The 20,843-nt window shown below is 42.7% G+C and overlaps 1 protein-coding gene across 1 annotated transcript in view; it reads left to right on the top strand.

Annotated features, from left to right (window-relative positions):
* FARSB (phenylalanyl-tRNA synthetase subunit beta) overlaps positions 1-12,050 on the top strand; it is a 58,568-nt gene extending 46,518 nt beyond the window's left edge. The window contains exon 17 of the mRNA XM_039844903.1: positions 10,735-12,050. Coding sequence (XP_039700837.1) covers positions 10,735-10,886 — 152 coding nt within the window. The 3' untranslated portion in view covers positions 10,887-12,050. The remainder of the gene's footprint in view (positions 1-10,734) is intronic.
* The last annotated feature ends 8,793 nt before the right edge of the window (positions 12,051-20,843 follow it).

The following is a 20,843-nucleotide window of genomic DNA, read 5'->3' as shown; positions in this document are numbered from 1 at the left end:
ATAGTACAAAGAACTTTTTCCTGAAGTATTTGACGATAAATTGCCAACCTGGTGTCCCACGACACCTGAATACTTTAGTGTCTATTTCCTACAAACCAGGACATCGTACATCATAACCACAATGTAATCATCAAAATCAGGAAAATACCATTCATGTTAGTGTTAACCACCATCTAATCCTCGGACCTATGCAAGTTTGATCAGTTCTTAATATCAGAGCATCACTTATTGCTTTTAGCTGTCATGTCTTATTAGTTCCTTTCTGAAGAGTTCTAGAATAGTCCTCCATGACATTCATGATCTTGAGACTTTCGAAGATTGCAGGCCAGTTATTTTGTAGTGTGTCCCTCAACTTTCGGTTGTCCGATGTTTCCCTCCCATTTGATTCAGGTTTCGTGTGTTTGGAAGAATATTCCAGAAATAATGCTGTCTCCCCAGTGCATTCTATCAAATGTCCTGTTCGAGACACACAATTTCCATTCATCTCATAACTGATAGTGTTCACTGTAATCACTTTAATCACTTCTTTACCATAAAGTTAATTTGTTCTCCATTCTAATAAAAATTTTATGAGAAGAACTTTGAAATTTTGTAAACGTTCTGTTACAAATCTGGCTTCCTATTTCTTTATATCAGTGTGGACTCTAAATATTTCCTATTTTATTCAGTGTATTTTAATCCATTACAGTCATTATTTATTCTGATGCTCACATTGTCCCCAATTTGGCCAGTGAGTGGGCATCCCTTCATGCTGGCTTCTAGGTCCTAGTATTCTTTAGTATTATTAGCAGTTCCTTGCTTTGGGCACAAGAAGATATACCAGGCTTCTCTTGAACTTTCTACTGCTCCATTTCTCCATCCAGGCTCCATTTAGTGGGGAATGGTGTCTAAAGGCCAAGATTTAGGTGCGTTTATTGCTGTGAGAGGCTGAGAGTTGCTATTCGCATGTGCATATGTGCCTGCACACACACACGCTTACTGACTCTACATCTGTATATATTTTGAAGACCATAGGTCCACAACAATACCTCCATTCCAGCCCAAGCCCAGCCTTTCAGGGTTCATCCCCGTTTTCTCCCATTCATATTTATACCTCTCTTCTTCAACAGTGGGAAACTTGGTTCCCATTATTCCCAGTTTACTTACTTACCTGATCCATGGCCCTGCTTGTAAACTAAACTCCATCTTCTTCCCTGAATGTCTGCCCCTGGCATCATTCTCAGATGCTGCTCCTTGGGGCTGTCCCCTGCTTACCTGTGGGTATCCTCTATGACCCCTTAGGCTCAACACTCCGTGCTGACTTTTTGTCCCTGATCTGGGACACACAAAGTCCCTACCTATCTCCCCACCCCCAGCCTCTTCCTCAGCCTCTTTTGGGCTGAATTATTCTGGAAGAAAAGGAGAAAAGACTTTTTAAGTCTTAAGAGACCTTTTTTAGCAGGGAGGTTCTTGTTCAATGGGCGTATATACTGGGAGCCTTTTTGGAAGCAGGTGTTAATGTCAAAAAAAATAATACATTTCTGGGCTCATCATATATAGTTTCTGCCTCAGACCTGGAATCAGCTGTATCTCCAAACAGCCCTGGTTCTTTTTAGTGAGAAATCGAATTTAGATCACAATCTGGGTGCTAAGGTTGCTCTCTGCTACTGAGCAAGTCATCGTTTCTAGGACTTTTTAGTATGCAGAGCTGGAGAAAACACGTCTTTTTTTTTTTACCCCTCCCCTAAAGAAAAATATTGAGTTCATGTGGATATTTCCAGTTTATATTCAGGATTAGAGGATTTTTACTTACTATGTTTGGCTTTATATTTATAGTTCTTTACACTGGAAATCCTGATTCTAACACATTTACATTATTATTTGCTCACTCTGCTGTCTATCTTAGTTTCAAAATAATATCAGTATTATCACTAACAACATGAGTATTAAATCAGTTTAAGCATTATCTTTAGTTCTTTTTGCACTTAGGATATATCGTACCAAATATAGTATATTTAGACATTCCAGCTTCCATCTCTATTCCCTTCATACTGTTCCCTCCCTGCCTCTTTAGGTTATGGGTTTTATTAGTAGTTTTCAGTTATTTTTCTATATTTTCTTTTTTAAATATAAGCATGTGTATATTTATATTCCTATGCTGCCAAATGCCCTCTGTTGGACTCAGGGTTGTAACATTGTACAAACCCAGCAGCAACACGAGAGGACTTTTTCCCCAGAACCTTGTTCACGAGCTAGGTTGTCAGACCTCTTTTTTTTTTTTTTCCACCAGTCTTTCATGTGGGAAATGATGTCTATTGTAGTTTTAATTGGATTTTCCTTATTATGAACAAGTAAACATTTTCATGTTTACAGGACATTTTTATTTCCTTTTCTGTGACCTGTCTGTTCATGTGTCTTGCTTTTTTTTCTTTGAGTTTGTTGGTCTTCTCTAATTTTAGAAATGTTATGTATCAGGAATATTAACCCTTTGCGATATATATCCAACTATTTTTTATACGTTTTTAAATTCTCTCTCGTCTTTTGTGATGGTTTTTTTGCTATGTATATTTAAAAATTTTTATATAGTGTAATTTATTAATCTTGTTCCTCATTGCTTCTGGTTTTTGAGTCAGTTAGGGAAGCGTCTTCACTCGATAGGGAGGAATTCCTTTGGTGCGCAAATGTTTCATTGTTTTACATTTAAAAGTCTTACCTGTTTGTAATTTATCCTGAATACACATGAAGAATAGATCAAGTTTTATAAATCTACTTTCCATATGCTTTATTGATATTTTGATACATGTTGCTTTCTAATGATTGCTGTGACTTTTTTTTTAATGGTACCAATATTGAGTTTCCTAAATTTACGTTGTTTTATGGTAAGTGTTTTTTGAAATCCATGAAGGAATAGAAAAGATCTAAAATTTTATGACCTTTGATATCTTTAAAAGATGAAATGAATTTTGAAGTTTCTTCAGTCAGATTGATCAGGTTCAGGAGAAAATGTAGGGATATTTGAAACTGGGTAAGAATTGGAATAAAGAACTGGTCTACATTAGAGCACAGTTCACAGATCCATAGTTATAAAGGTAGAGCTTGCTATCGACTCTTTTTCAAGAAGAGGCCTCATCGTTTTGACGTGTACAATTTTCATCAGTAGCTATTAGTATTTTATCGATGTTGTTAGCCACTGGACTCCAGCTCTCACCGTCCAGGAGAGAAGTTTCTAGTCATCTTCTTAATCCCCATAAGCTCCCAGGTTCTTTGTGAATTGCATTCTCTGAGCAAAGATTTCCTCTTGGGACTATTTTCCGAGACTTCGAGGCATTTTTTTAGTTCTCAGGGGAACTAAAAAAAAAAAAGGTGTTAGTTGGTACCATGCAAGGGAGAATGTTTTTTTATCAGTGTTGTACAAGATGAGATCAGTATACTCTTGTTTGTGGTTTGTCGCTGCTGCCACTGCCAGAATTGCATTGTTTAACATTTTAGTATATAACGAGCTATGCAGTGATTCATATGTTTTTGTTTTTTTTTTTTACTTGTGTGGTACTGCTTTTGGCAAAGGGAAAGAAACCAAGAAAGCAAAAAATAACATATACATTATAGAAGCCCTATTTATAATAGTGAATAATTGGAGACAAGTCCAGCATAAAATGCTTAAAGAACCATTTGGCAAACTATGACCTGTAAATATAATGGAATGTGATAAAAATGTCTCTAGACATGTGAATATTCACTAAGTTGAAAAAGCAGATCCCAATATACACACTAATTAAAATGACAAGGAAGAGTACATTTTGTTAAACCCTAAGATGCCCAATAACTGGTATAGTAAAAATTGCACTGTCGCTGTAGACCGTGACTTAGCACTTAATCCCTTCACACCAGTTCCTTCATCTGTAAAATGGGAACACGTAACATCCGCCCTGTCTGTGACACAGAGTTGTTGGGAGAGGCAAGGATTTGGGGCCGTGCTCTGGGATGGTAGTCACTCTCCAGCTCAGGGTGGACACTAGGGGCGCCCTTCAGAGAGCTGGCAGTGGGTAAGCGTCACAAACTGGGGATCAGGAAGACCCGGGTTCTAACCTCAGCTCTGGTGTCACGCAGCTGTAGGGTTTTCTTAACCTCTTGGGTATCCATTTTCTCATATCTAAAATGAAGGAATGGAGAAGATGGCTTCTAAGGGCATCTTTTGTTTGAAGATTTTGGAGGAGTTTCAGTGCTTCAGAAGCAGCCTCTGCCACAGGTCCTGACATGCCAGCTCTTTTTCTTCACTTTTGTTCTCTTAAGTTTTGTTTATTTAATTTGAAAACAGAAGAAGTTTGCAAACACGAAATGGACAGCTTGACCAAAATTTTGAAATCGTTGTCCTGTGGGCCTGCTGTGCCTCTGGGCCACACGCAGAGAGGTGCCGTGACAGTGGCTGTCCTCGCCTTTAGCAGCTCTTTAGCCTGTACTATTGCCTGCCTCAGGCAAGTCCCTTAATCTCCTTGTGCATCACTTTTTCCCATCTGTAACTTGCCTGTCCTTGGGGGCTTGGCCAGGGCTGGGACTAAGTCACGTTTCCTGGGGATGGAAGGAAATGAGTAGGAAACGCGGTGCTATGTCTTAACCATCTCATTCACTTTTCTTTTATACATCCTGGTTGTCAGCTGAAGTCTAATTCTGAAACTAATGCATGTCTGTCATCTTGTTCGATGTTACATTTACTCTAAGTTGGCCAAAAGTCTCAACCGAATGAGTTAACTAAGAAATTACAGTTACAACATTTCTATTCTTTCTTCAGTTCACCCCAGGACGATCTCATTATATTCATTTTTTTCACTCTAATTGTAGGGAAAGCAATCAGTTGCTCATATTTGGTTTGAGAAATAGTCCCTGTAAAGGTTTTTATCAGGTGAAAGACAGAAAGAAGCATTTTAGTGGTCCAGGAAGACAGGATGATCCATGTTTTTGGTCATTATTCTAAATCTGTCCTAAGACTGTTTAAGAAATGTGAAAATGTGAGGAAAAAAGATGTGTCAGGATGATGGATGTAGGATGATGGAATTATTTTGGAATAGGATTTTTCAAAACAAACCAATAGATAGGGTACTTTTTAATCTAGAGTTAGAAATCCTTTGGTTTTACATGTTATTTTGAAACTGATTTAACATTGCATTTAAATGGATCACATTTAAATTCTTCAAATATTCCTGACCTTCAGCTTTTGAAATATGAGTATGTATGAGTGTGTGTGTAGGAGACACATATTTACGATTAGACTTTAAAATAGATCTCGAAATATTAAAAAGTGACAGTCATGGAAATAAGCTATAAATTTCTTTATACAAAGTAAAACTGGGAAATTCTGGAGTTATGATTTTAAACAATCACAAAGCAGTTGTGATCTATTAAAAAAAAAAAGAAAAGATTCTTTATTGAAGACATTTTTTTTCCATTAGAAGACGGGGTAGTCCGGGCTTTGCTGGTGACTTATTAAGAATAAAGCCCTGTGTGGCCCAGCCCTTGTTTGTGACACTGATTTTGCATGTCTGCCTTCACCCCGTGCTGCTGTGAGCACAGGCTCCCTCTCCGAAGGCCGGCTGTGGGGTTAAGTAGGTTCTCTCTCCTCTCATGTCCCGGTGCCTTTGCTTTAAGAGTTAATGATATCTGCAGGTGTGTTGGGATTAGCACTGTAAAGTCGTGTGAGGAGTTTTCTTTCTTTTGATCTCTCTAAGGGGATGAAAGATAGCCATTAAACTCCGGGGATTAAGTCCCCTTTCTTTAACGACTTTAGGTCCCATAAATATTTCGCTTCAGATGTAAGGCGAAGAATTGTATACATCTGGGGGGAAATGGTGTTTTATATTACCAGTTAGAATTTATTCATTCTCCACTTACAAATTAAACGATCTTTGCAGAGAAATTTTCTTCCAACCTAGAGTATACTGAGTTCCGAAAAAAATATGTGTTCCTATCTTGGTAGTTTTGCCAGTTTTTCTTCCTCATATTCCTAAACCTTTTTCTTTCTAAGACAGCATCTTGCCTACATTGTGCCTTTTCCCCTCGGGTCCCCCTCATTGTGCAGTTGCACTGGTGCGCTCAGGAAACTCCCGGTTCTAACGCTTCGAGAACAGCTACCTGAAAGAATCCCACGCTAACACGTATGGTGTGAGCGTGCACTCATTTCCTTTCAGGCCTTACATTTCGTCTTTTCCTTGAACGTTGTTTAGAAAAGGAAAGCGAGGTCAATGTGCTGGCAGCAGAGTTAGTTATGGTTGTTACCACATTCTTGAAAAATTGGACGGAAACCAGGAGAAAGTCCTATGTACGAAATAGTGGCTTCGGCTCCATTCTACCCTTTGCCCTGTCACCCACTCTCAATTTCATTCCAGAATGGAACCCTGGGGAATTTTTTTTTTTTTTTTGATCCTTTTGTGTGATATTTCCTAGGATGGGTTATTGGAACATGGGATGTGTTACTTTTATATATTTAATTGTATCAGAATTAGGGATCTGGGGGAGGAAAGGGTAGGGTCTGGGTAGGTGTCAGTTCAGGTCCGTGTGTTAAATGATTATTCCTTCTTCTCACCCCACATTACATGATCAGTCATTTAGAAAGGACTTAAAATACTTTGTTGGCCCAATGGCTTTACTAAATCTGCATAATTCTGCATTAGGCATTCGGTGCCTGAATTTGGGGACCTCACGGTTGTTTATATTTCAGCTCATGATGATAGCTTCTCTTATTTGCTAGAATATGTGTGACATATGGACATTCCTTTTCTAGTGTTCCTCAGCTTTTTATTTTGTTCTTCTCTTTTTGGTACCATAGAACATTTGGGCAATAAAGTACCAGATCGCAGGCAGTCGCAGTATGTGCGTTTGACCCCCAAAGCATGTGTTAGTAATATACAGAAAGAGAAAAGTAAAGGTGTCTAAGTAGATGAATTTTCGAAATGTGCTAAATAAAGTGCCAAATGAATTAGTTGACTGTAACCCGTGGCGGGGGGTTGAAGAGCCTCATGCACGATGACGCTGTGGAGCTTTCAGGTTTGGGTCTACTCAGTTACTGCCTTAAGCTTCTACTTCCGGTGCTTCATAAAGTTATAGGAATGAATCTATGTGGAAAGCTTATCCCAACTTTGGTCCTACAATATTACTCTAAAAGAAAGACAGGGACAAAAAGAAACTGTGAAAGGTGTTTGGCAACGAGCAAGAGAGGGAACTCAGAAACTCTTTGAAGGTCAATTAGCCAGAAAATGTGCTAAAGACTGGGTGCTGTGCGCTGTGCTGGATTATGGGTCCAGGAATTACCCCGAGGTCCGCAGACTGGGCCCGCCCTTTGAGCACAGAGGCAATTACAGACCTTGAGGAGATGCTACAAAGGCTTTAATTAAGGGACTTACTTACACCCCACTACGTTTTGGAAATTAAATTCTCGTTTGTGCTTAACTGATGTTTCTTTTGTCTGGGCTTCTACATGTATTTCAACAGAGAATGTTATTTTCCCCAGATCTTTTTCACGTTGGAAGCCGTTTTACTCTGATGCATATTAGCAAAGCCGAGAGTTTAATCGGCATAAGGAACTAGGTGGAAAGTGGGTGAGAGGCTTTTTGCTAGGGAGCATTTTGGGCACAGGTTGAAAATTGTAGTATTTGTGCATCTTTGTATACCAGAGTGCCAGGGACTCTGGACTTAAACACATGACTGGAAGAAAACAAATGTACTTTGTAGAATTTGGATTTTAGAATTCCCATTCACAGGGCAACTTGGTTTTCCTTGAATTGGTGATTTTATGTCTCTAGACACAGCCGGCTGCTCTTTCTCCAGAAAAGTTTCAGTTTGTTTATTGATGAGACGCAAGTAGCCTTTGGCTGTTGTCCAGGTCTGATTTTTCATGAGTCTAGACCTATATTTAGATTCCATTTAGACGTGATTTCTTTTACTTCTGGAAAGATTCCAATTTAAGTTACATCGGTTCTAGCTAGAGCGTTATGATGGCATTGATCTGTCTGCCTTGTGAGCTAAACTACCCTCCTGGTGATGGCGAGATGCTCTCAGCTTTGAACTGGGGCCTAATTGCTGTCTTACGAGGTGTGCTCCCTTTGTTTCGTTGGTGAAGTAGTTCTCTGCCTGACCTTCTTTGAAGTAATTCACTTCTGCCTGCAAAGTTTGGCTTGAATCATTAAGGTTTTTAAAAAGCACTAAGAAATGCTGGTGTTTTAGGAATTTTATATGTTCAGTATTTCTAGTTCACATAGAAAATATAACAAGTATAGCACATACAACAAATCAAGCAGTATAATTTTGGGGTTCTCACTGTACCCCTTACAGACTTGAAGGCGCTTTCATGTGTCTCAATTGTTGTCTTGAGAAGGGAACCTCAGCCTTGCTCTAACTGAATAGAGGAGTCAGTAAGAAAATCATAAGTGTTTATATCGTAGTCTGACCTCGTTAGAAATGAAAAATGGCAAGAAAAGTTAAAATTGTCATCATGGGTTAAAGTCTTCAGTTTTCCATAAAGTGTAGTTTATCCAGAAATCCCATTATTGGGCTTCATTTTTACACGTGGGCAGAAAGGTGAGGATGAATGAATGGGCATCGGATGAGAGGGCAGAGAATGCTGTGGGGCCCACTCCATTCCTCAGCAGCTTCTTGGGGGAGGGTCTGTGGGCCCAGGGGCAGTTTGCGGTGCCATCGGGACCCGGTGTGTCCATGTGCTGGGCCGAAACCTTTGACATTTATGTCACTTAGAATATTCTCATCCTCGGATATGAATATTTTTGTCTGACTGAGTGCCTCACTGATTAATGAACTAAAGCAAAGTTTGGTCCAAACTCCTGGAGAGAGGGGCAGCTGGCATTGTCATGCTTGCTAACTAGAGAAGAAAGTAAACTGAATGTTGCCAAAAAGTACTGACTCAAAAAGTTGTTTGATGGAGTAAAAATTCTAAGTTCTTATCTCTTAGGCTTTATTTTGCTAATACTGTCAGAACTAGCACATCTGGCTTCGATTTTGAAATAGTCTGTTTTTATGCTTCAGTTAAAATGAATCCAATCAAACTGGAATTTGAAGATAGATAAAAGGATGTTGGTACAGTGAGGATTCTTAAGCATAGCAAGGTTATCAGTGAAGGTCTTGAAAACTTCCTTTCTGAATGGCCTTTAAAAATAGGCTGACGTCTTTTTCAGATGGCGTAGGTTCTTCAGATACAGTCTGTACAGAGGGCGCCAGGGGATGGGACAGACGGCTTCTTCGCAGTCCTTTCAGTTTGGTGACTCTTGGTTATATTGCTCACCATCAATATTTCATCCGAACGTCACTTGTCATTTGATGAATTATTTGGAGAAGGGAATAGTAGTATTGTCTTTTAAGTTAGGTTTTCGTTTTGATAGAATTAAAATACACAATCTTTATCAGATTTCACAAGAGTCATCTCACTGAAGCTCCATGTTATCGAGTTTGGTTTCCATATCGAGGCCCTTCCCCAGGTATAGATTAGTTCATGTAGCCCAATAAAAATGACGTTCAGATGCAGTTCGTTGAAATTCGTGCTTTCGTAGACAGCAAGGCAGAATTGTTTAGTTTGGGGGGAATGTGGAAAACAGACCACCTTATATTTCAACCAGCTTGCTTTGGGATTATTTAAGAATGACAAAACTTTTTCTGGAGTATGCCGACCCTCCTGTGCTGATCAGGAACTACGTGTGATTGTCCTGTGTCTCCGTGCTGTTGCTGGTAGTACCCTGGCGGTGGCATCCCCCACTCCCCCTGACACCACCTCCAGTTCCGTATTTCTTCGTTACGCTGACCTTGGAGGCATTAGTAAGACTCAGCAGTTTGCTCTTTCATAAATAATTCACTCTTTCTGAAACGGCAGGCTGGAGGCTTGTGGCCCAGCTCTGCTGGATATTTCTAGTTCGTGCCAGTAAGCGTTTGGGTTGGATCAGTCAGGAGCTGTGGGCCTGATCCATTTTCAAGTTTGTGGTCAGAGAAGTGAGTCGGCATTTTTTTTTTTAACTTCAGTGGAGTCGAGCGTCGATAAACTCTTGGCACTGGTAATTTAGTGAACCTGGAGTGGGCCTCTATTTCTGTTTTTAGCTGTTTAGGAACTGTTACTGGTTTGGTAAGGTTTCCCTCCAGACGAAGAGAGAACTTTCTGCTTGTCTGGAGGTAAATCGGATCCGCCCAGACGCGCTGGGGGCCGGCCCTCGCTGTGGCATCGCAGCGGATGCTCTGAAACGGCCTGGATGGCTTCTCCGACGAGCCTGGGTCACATTCTGGCAACAGGGCCCGAGCCTGCTGCTGATGACGTGTGGCTGGTATTTCTCTGGAACAAGATAGGAAAGAGGGATGTTCTGAATAGTTCATGAATTCAGTGGAGACTTTTTATCCAGCAAGAATTACTATGGAAAAACCTGTTTTAAAACAGGTTGTTCCCATGTAGAGGTCATCAGCTTTACATTTCATTTTCTCCTTTGTCCTGTTTTAGGACCAGTTCTATGTCCAAGCACAGTTCCCCTTTACCCTTCAGCCAACTTTTCTTCATCTTTCCTGCCTGGACCCCTGGGATACAAAAACACTAGGCCCTGACTCTCATATTTGCCCCTAAGCTGCTCTTTTTAAAGACTAGAACGTGCGAGGAAGCACCGTCATTTCACAGCCAGTAGTTTATAGTTATTTTTAAAGTAGACTAGACTAGTGAGCTTGTAGTATCAAATGTCTGCTGATATTTTTGCCAGAAGAAACATTGATTTTTCTGTTTTTCAGGCCCTGCTTTCTTCCCCGGGCGATGTGCTGAAATCTTTGCCAGAGGTCAGAGCGTCGGCAAGCTGGGGGTCCTTCATCCCGACGTTATCACCAAGTTTGAGCTGACCATGCCCTGCTCCTCCCTGGAAATCAATATCGAGCCCTTTTTGTGAAGATGGGTCTCTGTCGTGTGCGCCGCACCCCCGCCCCCCTACACACACTCTAGTGTCCCTTTCTCTTCTCCTGGTGTTCCTTTGTCCTCCGCCCCCAGGAACAGCCATTTGTGGGTTAGTGTCTAATAAAGCAGGGCGCCGTCTGGCTCTGAGGCCGTGCGTGCCGCCCACTCCCCACTCGGGGCCACTCGTGCAGTTGTGTCTGGCCGCAGCCTTGTTGGCGGGCGCGGCCCGGTGGAGCAGTGCACTGGCAGGGGTCAGCGACCCTCCTCGGACCGTCAGGGCTTCAGCTGTCCTCACATCCTCCTGCAGAGCAAGTTCCCATACCTTTCCTGCCGATGGCACAGGGTGGTTGATGAGAGTGCGTGTTGCATTCATGTCTCATGATGGATTTTTTTATTTTCTACACTTGACATGTGTTCATCATTGGGAAACGATAAAATAGTATTTTTAGAAAACTTTTTAGAAGTAGTGGTGGTCTAATAGTTATCGCCTTTGTCAAGATAAAAGAAAAATCTGCAACACAGGTATTCAAAATATTTGAGTACATGGGTATTTTCTGCTCTGCTGCTGAGACAGGGCACATGCACCGTGGACCAGCTCTGCGGGAAGAGGTTGTCACCAGCGTGCTGTGAACACTAGGAAACCATGAAAAACTTATTTTTGCCATAAGCTACACATTTTACTCTAATTAGAAAATTATAGTTTTAAACATTTAATGGAACTATTCATTTCTGTTATTATCTAGGGAGGTATTAGATCTTCTCTGGTTAAGCCTCTGTGAATCCACCTTAGCTCACCTCCTACTTTACTTTCATAGGTACCATCTATTGAAAAGAGCTGGGCCTAATGTTAGAGAAAAATGCTCAATAACTCTTGAGATGATATGGGACAAAATGTAAAACTTAAAAGTGCAGTAGAAATAGCAACGACAGACAAGAATTATATTAATGGAGCTTTTGCTGAGCCCACTCCTAAGAAAATACCCAGTCACGTCCCTTCCTGGAATCAGGGCAGCACTGTCCAGCTTAGCAAAATTTGTAAACACAGACTTCCATCTATTCCTTCCCAATTCTGTAATAAGCAGATTCTTAACAAAATTTAAAATATGAAATAGGCTAAAAAAAAAAAAATGCTTGCCAAAAGGTTTGTATCCAGCATACATGAAGAGTTCTTAGAACTTAAGACAACCTGATTTTTAAAAAATGGACAACAAATTTGAATAGACATTTTCCAAAAGAAGAGAAATGAAATATGCACATGAAAAGATGCTCAACATTAGTCATGAGGAAAATGCAAATAAAAACCACAACGCAAATTAAAATGGCTAAAATTGAGCAAACTGATTATACCAAATGTTGGTGGGATTGTGGAAAAATGATAATAGCCACTTTGGAAAATAGTTTGGCAGTTTCTTAAAACATGAAACATACACCTACTATCCAGCCATTCTCCTTGGTTTACTTGTATGGTCATACAAAGATTTTTATGCAGAGGTTCATAAAGTGTTATTCACAGTAGCCACAACCCAAATGTTCATCAACAGATGACTGGATACATAAATTATCGTATATCCAGACTATGGAATACATCTCAACAATGAAAAAGGAATGAACTACTGATACTCAAAACATGAATGCATCTCAAAGCACTATGCTAAGTGAAAGAAGGCAGACACAAAAATCTATATGCCATTCCGTTTAGGCATTGCATTTCTAGAAAAGTCCAGGGCAGATTGGTTGGCTGGTACTCTTAGAAGGGAACAGACTACAAAGGGTTAGGAGGAAACTTTGGGGTGCTGGAAACATTCTATACCTTAATCGAGGTGGTAGTTAGGATGTATGTTACGTTATACCTCAGTGAAGCTGGGAGAAAAGTTAATGCAACACACAAAGTTTTAATGATTTTACACAACACCAGCAGATGCATGCATAGGGTAAAAGAGCATGAATTTTAGAGTCTACCTGGCTGCTCAAGATGGCTTACTAGCCCACTACTGTTAGTGAGACATTCTCTACTAGTTTGGGGTTTACTGGGATTAAATCATGGTTCACGGATCATGTGATAGCCATTGTTGAAGTGGGTGGGACCATTTGTACTATTAGCAGCCAGTCACCTGGGTCAGTTTTGGATGGTCAGAAACTACTTGGAATGAAAAACCCACTGATACCTAATTGTATATCCCAGCATGACGGGGGAAAGATCAGTGCCATCCATCATGTGGATGTTTGCCCTCTGAAGCAGGAAACAGTAGGAAGGAAAACAATATTGGTCCCTTAGAAGAAATGAGCCTTCAGCGTGCGAGCCGAGGCTCCACAGCCAGATCACCTTACGCTTGTCCCGGGTGAGGCATTTGAACTGGAGCCAGAGCAGTCGGCACTGCCAGGAAGTCTTTATTGGAGAAGACGCACCTTAGGAGAAACTGGGAGCCCTCGTATTAAAGGGAAATTAGATATAATTGATTCTTGTTCCTGCTTACGGATAACTCCCACAGCCTGAAATTCCTGCACGACTTCAGTTTATAAAGTATTTTCACACGTGATCTTGTTTCAACGTTTTAATTTATTGGTTTAACAATCAAAGGAGGTAGTTAGAATAGGAATCCTCCCTGATTTGTAGAACAGTCGACCTTCAGAGATTAATGATGTGCCCAAAAGTCACATGGCTAATAAGTTGGATTGAGACCTGATAAGAGTGACTAGGAGTCCACGAGCACTCAGTGTTCTTTGTGTCATTGACCTAATCCAAAATGTTGAGATATTTCCATGAGTTTTTTATATAAAAGATACAGGACACAAAAAGTTAAAAATCTTTAACACCACTACTTTATACAAAGTAAGGCCTTCTCAAGCTAATCTGCCCTTCCTCAGTCCCCTAAAGTAAGTAACCGCTGCTAACAATTTAGCTTGTATTGTCTGACGTTTCCCTCGCGTGGACTGTCAGCTACATGTGCTCGCGTTTGTGAGCCATGCTCTACTTACTGGTTTGCAGCAAGTTTTGATTTTTATTTTACCTACTGTAGCTCATGACATTTCACTTAACTATGTCCCATGTTTCCAGCTCAGTACTTGCAAACCTACCTCATTTTAAATGATGCAATATTCCATTGTATGGATGTCTGTAATTTATTCAACTATTCCTCCATTGATGGACATTCTCTTGTTTACAACTCTGCAATTACAGTGCTCCAATGGACTTTGATATACGTCTCCCTAAAAGCACTGGCTTAGGGACCACTAAAAACCAGTTCTAAAAACAAGACTATAAACATCCACATCTGGCACTTGATAAGACACATTCACAGATGCATGGGGATACTAAGGAATTTCTTAGATGTGGCTTTTGTCCTTGAGCAACGTGTTATCCCAGTAGGTCAGATTCCTAGACATGTAAGGCATGTTACATGACTGTCCCTACCTTTTAAACAGGAGCAGCTTAACTAGGAACCAGCCAGCTTACCTGCTTTTCCTGCCTCAGCAGTGATGGGCTCTGTTGGTTGCGGAGAGCACTGCCCACAGTCTTGCTTCTCAGTCTTGGCCTCTGTTCCTGGTGTTTTCTATACACACCCCTAATCCCGACGCTTGGGTATTGACTTAGCTCTTTTGTCCATTTTACCCAAAAGCAGAAAGGTGGCCTTAATGGGACACAACTGCCTTCCACAAAATATGCCCTATAACAAGAAAAGTTATCTAACACATCTGATCTTATTCTAAGTTATGGTTTATTATAAGGCATTAGAATGACTACATTATTGAAAAAGGGGGAGGCCACCACACGTCATACAATTCACGGCAGCAGTACACCTCTGCGACAGCCTGAGCAGCTCCCTAAGGCCCCTGACCAGTCGGCATGTGAAAATGGGCCTCCTTGGATAAAGGTAGAGGGGCCGAAGGGCCAGCGCTTGACAAGCCACAAGAAAGGGCAAAGCACCCCCAGAGCACATTTGAGTTTCCACTACTGCTGCCATATTGTACTCTTTGACTTTCCAGTCAAGAGAAAGGAGGACTGAACGTCATAGTGAGACAGTGGTTGAATGAGTATCTCCCGCAAAGGGCCTGGTTGAATACTGTCTGGCTAAAGCCCTGTATGTTTTCTCTCCCCCGTGAGACCAATGTAGTGTGAGAACATGCTCAAGGCCTACACTCGGGTTCCTCATTCCATCCATAGGTTTGGCCTCAATTGTCGCTAAGGAAATCAGGAACATGAGGTGATTCTGCATTAGGAAATACTTTTAAAAAGCCCCCATGTCAGGAGGCACATGTAATGTTACTGCTACAGCATTGGAATCACTAGAGGACTTGTCAGATATACAAAGCAAAGTTATCCTTTAAGGCAGAAAAGTGAAGACGTTGAGGATATGTGCCTGTTTGATACCAAACCTTGTCGCAAATTTCCTACATTCCACAAGTCACAACTTCATTACAAGGAACGAAAATATGCTCACCCCTGAAATAAGCACCTGTTTAAGGCCGGCAAGAAACCAGTTGTTAAGGATGCAAAGCTGGGTCAACATCCACACTGTGCTGGATACACGCAGGGTAAGAGACCAGTCGAGACGGATGGGATGGATTAGAGATTTCTTGGCTGTGTTGGTTGGACAGAACATTTAAACAAGAAGCACTTGGAGTGACCCTGAGACGGATGAAGCAAGAAAAGCCAGATAGGAATGTGTCCCGTTAGCAAATCGTTACATAGGGAGGAGAGAGGTGGTGTAGGGAGATAACCTGAGGAAAACACAGCATGGCAGCTGTCGCGAGGAGGCCCTGGATCGAGGTCTGTACTGGGGCAGAGAGAAATCGATCATGGATCATCTAGACTTGGCTTTCTCTCTGATCCTCAAGGTGCTTCAGCATCTAGCCAATCCATACACACTTTCTTCTTTCTTCCCAAGGAACATGCTCCTACTTTGCGTAGCCCATCTAGAAATCCGGATGAAATATGTAATGGTTTTCAAGACACTGGATGTCAGCGATGAAGTCCAGTGACCCCCTGAGAGACCGGAAACAAACACTGTGACACCTGTGATTACCCAGCTTCCTGCCCAGAGAGCCTCCTGGCTGTGGTGCGGGGTGAGGGCCCCAGGCAGAGTGTGAAAGGCTCCGGGAGCTGAGGAGATGCACAGAAGCCAAGGCAGCTGGAGTTGGCAGAGAAAATGAAAGACTCGCACAGAGATTTGCAGAGGGCCCCCTGGAGTCTGAAGTTGAGTACTGATCAACACATGCACATGAGAGAACCACCCTGTCACAGAGGACACTGCATGTAACCATCCGTAAAGAACTGAGGGGACAATCCTGGAGGTGGCACAGGCCAGAGCTAGAAAGCCTCAGGAGTCACGAGGCGATGGGGAGATACTCAAGCATTTTGCGTCGGTGCTGGGGAAAACCTACTCTAGACTAAACGTTACTCTGTTTCCACCTAAAAAAATCTTCCAAACAAGACCCAGGAGAACCACACTGTTCCCCAGGAATGAACTGCATCCCAGAACAAAGCTTAAGAAGGTTTCTAGTGACGCAAAGATATCCAGCGCCCAATAATGCTAAATCCACAGTACCTGGCATCCAAAAATAAAAAACAAACAAACCAGGCAAGCAAAGAGGCCAGAAAATACAGTGCTCAATGAGGAAGGGGAAAAAAAATGAATCAAAGACTAAAAATGTCATGGATGATAAAATTAATAGACAAGGATATTATTATAACTATTCCATATGTTCAAGAGTCAGAAGAAAGACTGAACAAGCAGAGACATTAGAGATTTATGTTTTGAATTCCTGGAGATGAACACTATGCTGTCTGAGATAGAAAAGAACAAACTGATGAAAATAATACTAATACCTATTAAATAGCAGAATTGATTGACTTCATGAGAATTTTATATTGAGCTGTTTTTCCCCCCACAACAAAAATAGCTTTCTAGCCAAACATTTTTATCAGTACCTAATTAAGATAGCTGAAACAGTCTGTGTGTAGTATGCCCTGAGCATAATTTGCCCCATTCACAGTGAGACCCATCTGGTTCCCATGTGACTAAGAGACACTGCAGATTGAACACACAGGAGACCGCCTGTTGAAGCTCACAGGTGCAGGTCGAGGGCATGAAGGTGGCACCAAAGTCACCCTGCCCCACCCTCATCGACTTGAGGCTAGCTTTGTCATGAGACACTGACATTCTTTGAACGCCTCCACTGGGGAAGAACCCAGCTTCTGCTCCAACCACGGGGACCCTGATATCTTAGCAACAAAGAGCAAGGCCAGCAGATGTGTTGAGTGTATGCACTAAAGAAAGCTTTTAGCCGGAACTCCTAGCTACATCCTTGCTTTTCTTGTTTATTTTTGCATACCATATAGACAGGCGTGGAAAAGGAGAAAAGATTTTTGGCTTCATATAGCTCCCTTGTCTCATGTGGCTACAGTTTTAAGAATGCAACATTCTATTCATGGTTCACATCCAACTCTCATTCTTCATATGCATCCCGTAAACAGTCCCGCCTGTACTACAGGTGTGCCCCGCTTTAAGAAAACAATGGAGGCAGGGTGTATCCACAGAAATTCATTAAAGAGCCTTATGTTTTCAGAAATGAAGAATGGCCATGTGATTTTTAAACAGCAAACCCCTCGGTGCACTTAAAATTCGAGTTTTAAAAACCTGAACACAGCAGGCAGCTTTTAGGAAAACACCTATTCTCTAAAACAAGATACATCTACACCCCTACTCCACTTGGTTCTGGTGGGCTTCAGTCAAACTCATGAGAGATGCACGAAGCATTTACAGGTCTCTCAGACAGCCAGGCTCACGGCAAAATATTTAAATGAGATTTCACAGGACTGTTTTAGGGAACTGAGCAAAGAGGACGGAGAAAGGCATCAAGGACACGGGCTGACGTCTGCCGTGACGTCTGCCGAGACGAGTAAGGACATGGGAGCGAAGCCATGCATGAGAGGCTGGGTGGCGAGAGGGGCCGTGGCCCGCTGCAGACTGTTAAAATACTCGAGCAAGTAAAAATGAGACTGAAATCACCTTTAGACGTCACCTCCTCCGAATGGTCCCGCTTGAATGCAGGAAAGGGACTGAGGGGTTTCTCGTGCTTCCTTCCTGTCCTGGTGATTTGGTTCTGTGTGTCAAAGCCCTTGCTCATCATTTGTCCCGCCCCTGCCACCACAGCTGTTCCCACACACGATCACCAGCATGGGTTTGGTTTGGATTCTCCTTGCAAAAGCCGGATGGAGGTGTTCGGGGGAGCGTCTCTGGCCAGCTGTGCTCTCCCATGGAGCATCACCACGTACCTCCTTCCCACCGCATCCCTGTGCACACTCTTCGGCTCCTTAACCCTGGCTCCCGCGTGCCCTCTGCCGGGAGCCTCCCTCGTGGTCCTGCGAATTTAACTGCCCCTCGGCCCCCACGGCACCGTTCTTTTCCCGACAGCCCTAACACCCTGGCCCCTGAATCGTGATCCTCCGGGCCCGCGTCTCCGCTGTCCCAGGAGAGCTCCACAGGGCACAGCGGGTCTCGCCCAGAGGCACCTGCCCAAGTGGTCCAGCATATTCAGCATCAAATACATACTGTTCGAAGTACAAACAGCATCCTAGCCTTGGCCTTGCAAATAAGAGTATCTGCTTCCTGTACCCTTTCAAATAGCAAATTTGCACTTCTTGAAGGCAGAACATGTCATCGTCATGCTGTGGATGTGAAATCGGGTTGTGTTTGTTTGGTTCAGCAAATAGTGTTGTTACCCGTGAAAACCCCCATAGTTACCTTATCTAGCAGTAGCTATAACATTAACCTTTCAACACATAGTGGCATTTCGCTCTGAACATGCTGAAAAGACGCTCTTTAGTATCAAGAACTTAGAGGAGGGAATTTAGGCATGCAAACGTACCACCTGTGACCGCTGTGACACCAACATTTGCGTGTGATGGCATTACGGCAGCAACAGAGAATTGTATGGCTTCTGTATATTTTTGTCTCCTTTTTTCAACTTGAGTCCAACAAACCCTGATGAAAAAAAAAGTCTAGGGGAAAAAAGTTCAAGGAAGCAGAACACTGGCTTTTAAAGCACTCAATACGTCATAATCGAACAAAACTGATTTTATTTTTAAAAGAATAAATTTACATAACGGCACCTAAGCAAGACGGCTGAAAGCTTCCAAAATAGAACCCCCGAGCACATGACCCTGCGACCCCACCTGCTTTGATGATGCCCAGGAAACATCAGTCCCCGATTTGGGCAAGAAGACCTCACAGTGTGACCGTCAGACGTGGTTTCAGCCACCCCAGTTTGAGGGGTTTTCCTCCAGGAGTCTCTACTCTTTTTCTTCTGTGTATTCTTTATGGCATAGGTCTGAGCAACACGGGCACGAAACGACTGCTGCGTAGAATAACAGTTGCAGAATGGACATCCCGGGCGGAGTGGCCGTTGGAGGCTGGGGGCAGGGTGAGGCCAGCCAAGAAAGGCGCAGGCTGCGCCACCCGGCTCCTGGAGGGCCAGGCATCTGAGGGCTTTGGTGTCACAAGTTCCAAATGCAGGGCTGACCACACCCCAGGTCTTCGGCTTATATCAGACACACCGTGGTTAGTTTGACTTTTAAGCTCTTCATTGCCACGACTCTGGATCAAGAGAGAGAGGTTTTAAAGGACCAAGACTGAGGGTAAACCGCCGGGGGGCAGTCTTTTCCCAGAGAGAAAATCCAGATGTCTTAAAAGAAAACCAAGGTGAATTCCGAAGAGCCGTGTGTGGTGTGTGTGGAGAAGCTAGTGACTGTGAGGGTGTGAGACAGACGGAGTGAAGGACTGTGTGAGAAATGAGAGAGAGAGCTGGCGGAGCCCGAGCTCAACAAGTACACTTGGCCTCACCAGTATATACTGTTTACCCTCCAGCTGCTGTAATAAGAGACTTTAAAAAGTGATCGACCATGACAAATCCTATGGTCATTCTTTAATGTGCCCTGGCTAGGATATCCATCCTTAATCTAAACTGTGTAAGTAAATACAGCCTTGAATACCTCAGTACAGCCAACTGGCCTTCCTACTGGAACTTAAAAGAGACGGGCAGTAAAAATTTTATGCTCTGTGCACGTGAGCACACAAGTGAATCGCCAATACCTACTGCTGTGACAACAATTACAGATCCTCTTTTCAAAAGATACAAATGAAGAATGATCTTTTTGTCTGTTGGCTTCAGAAAAATCAACTGAAATCATTTCACGTCACTGTCCAGTGCTACGATCTCTGGTTGAGGGGGATGGAGTCACAGGAAAGTGCCTCATTCACTGAACGGGGTGGGGGTGAGGGAGGGGCCCAGGGTGAGGGGTGCCTGTATGCTGGGCTCTCCCCAAGTGCCCGCCCCGCTATCATAACGCAGCAAATCCTAGGCAGTTGGATGTAAAAATACTCAAACGGCAGGCCATTTCCATTTCTGCCTTCTAATGATGAAAAGTGTGAGAAGAACGTGAAGGAAAACCAGGATGTTTTACTAAAAATGATTCATCTCAGGAAACTGGAGCACTAAGTCAAAGAGCAGCAGTAAGGCCAGGGGACATACTCGGGGTTGACGTGGTTTCCGTTTTCACACTGGATGCAGAAGTAAAGAGCCTAACTTTCGAGGCAGGCTAATTTTTCCCCTAAGTGTGTGCATAGTGATGATGTGTTAAGATTATAAATCACCGCTTCAGTGGCTCAGGCAGTGGACCGCAGAAAATAGTTTGTCAATGACATATTTACACTACTTGTCGCTACTTGTTCCTTACTGTTAATAACAGAGGAGGAGCCCCGTGCAGGAAAGTGGGGGAACCCCGCCCCCGGGGTTCGCCTTGTGGCTGCATTCCTGAGCCCAGCTGAGGACTCGCCCCAGTGTAAAGGTGGGTCGTTTGCTTGGCTCGTTTTCCCAAAAGAGGCCGACGTTATTCTTGCATTAATTACCCTTAGAATGGGCAGGAGATAAGAGGTGGGAAGCCGGTAAAGGG

Source organism: Pteropus medius, unplaced genomic scaffold (genome assembly GCF_902729225.1).
Source record: "Pteropus medius unplaced genomic scaffold, Ma_sr-lr_union100, whole genome shotgun sequence".
Classification (NCBI taxonomy): domain Eukaryota; kingdom Metazoa; phylum Chordata; class Mammalia; order Chiroptera; family Pteropodidae; genus Pteropus; species Pteropus medius.
Note: the sequence above shows the minus strand (reverse complement) of the source record. Positions and strands in the feature narration are given on the sequence as shown.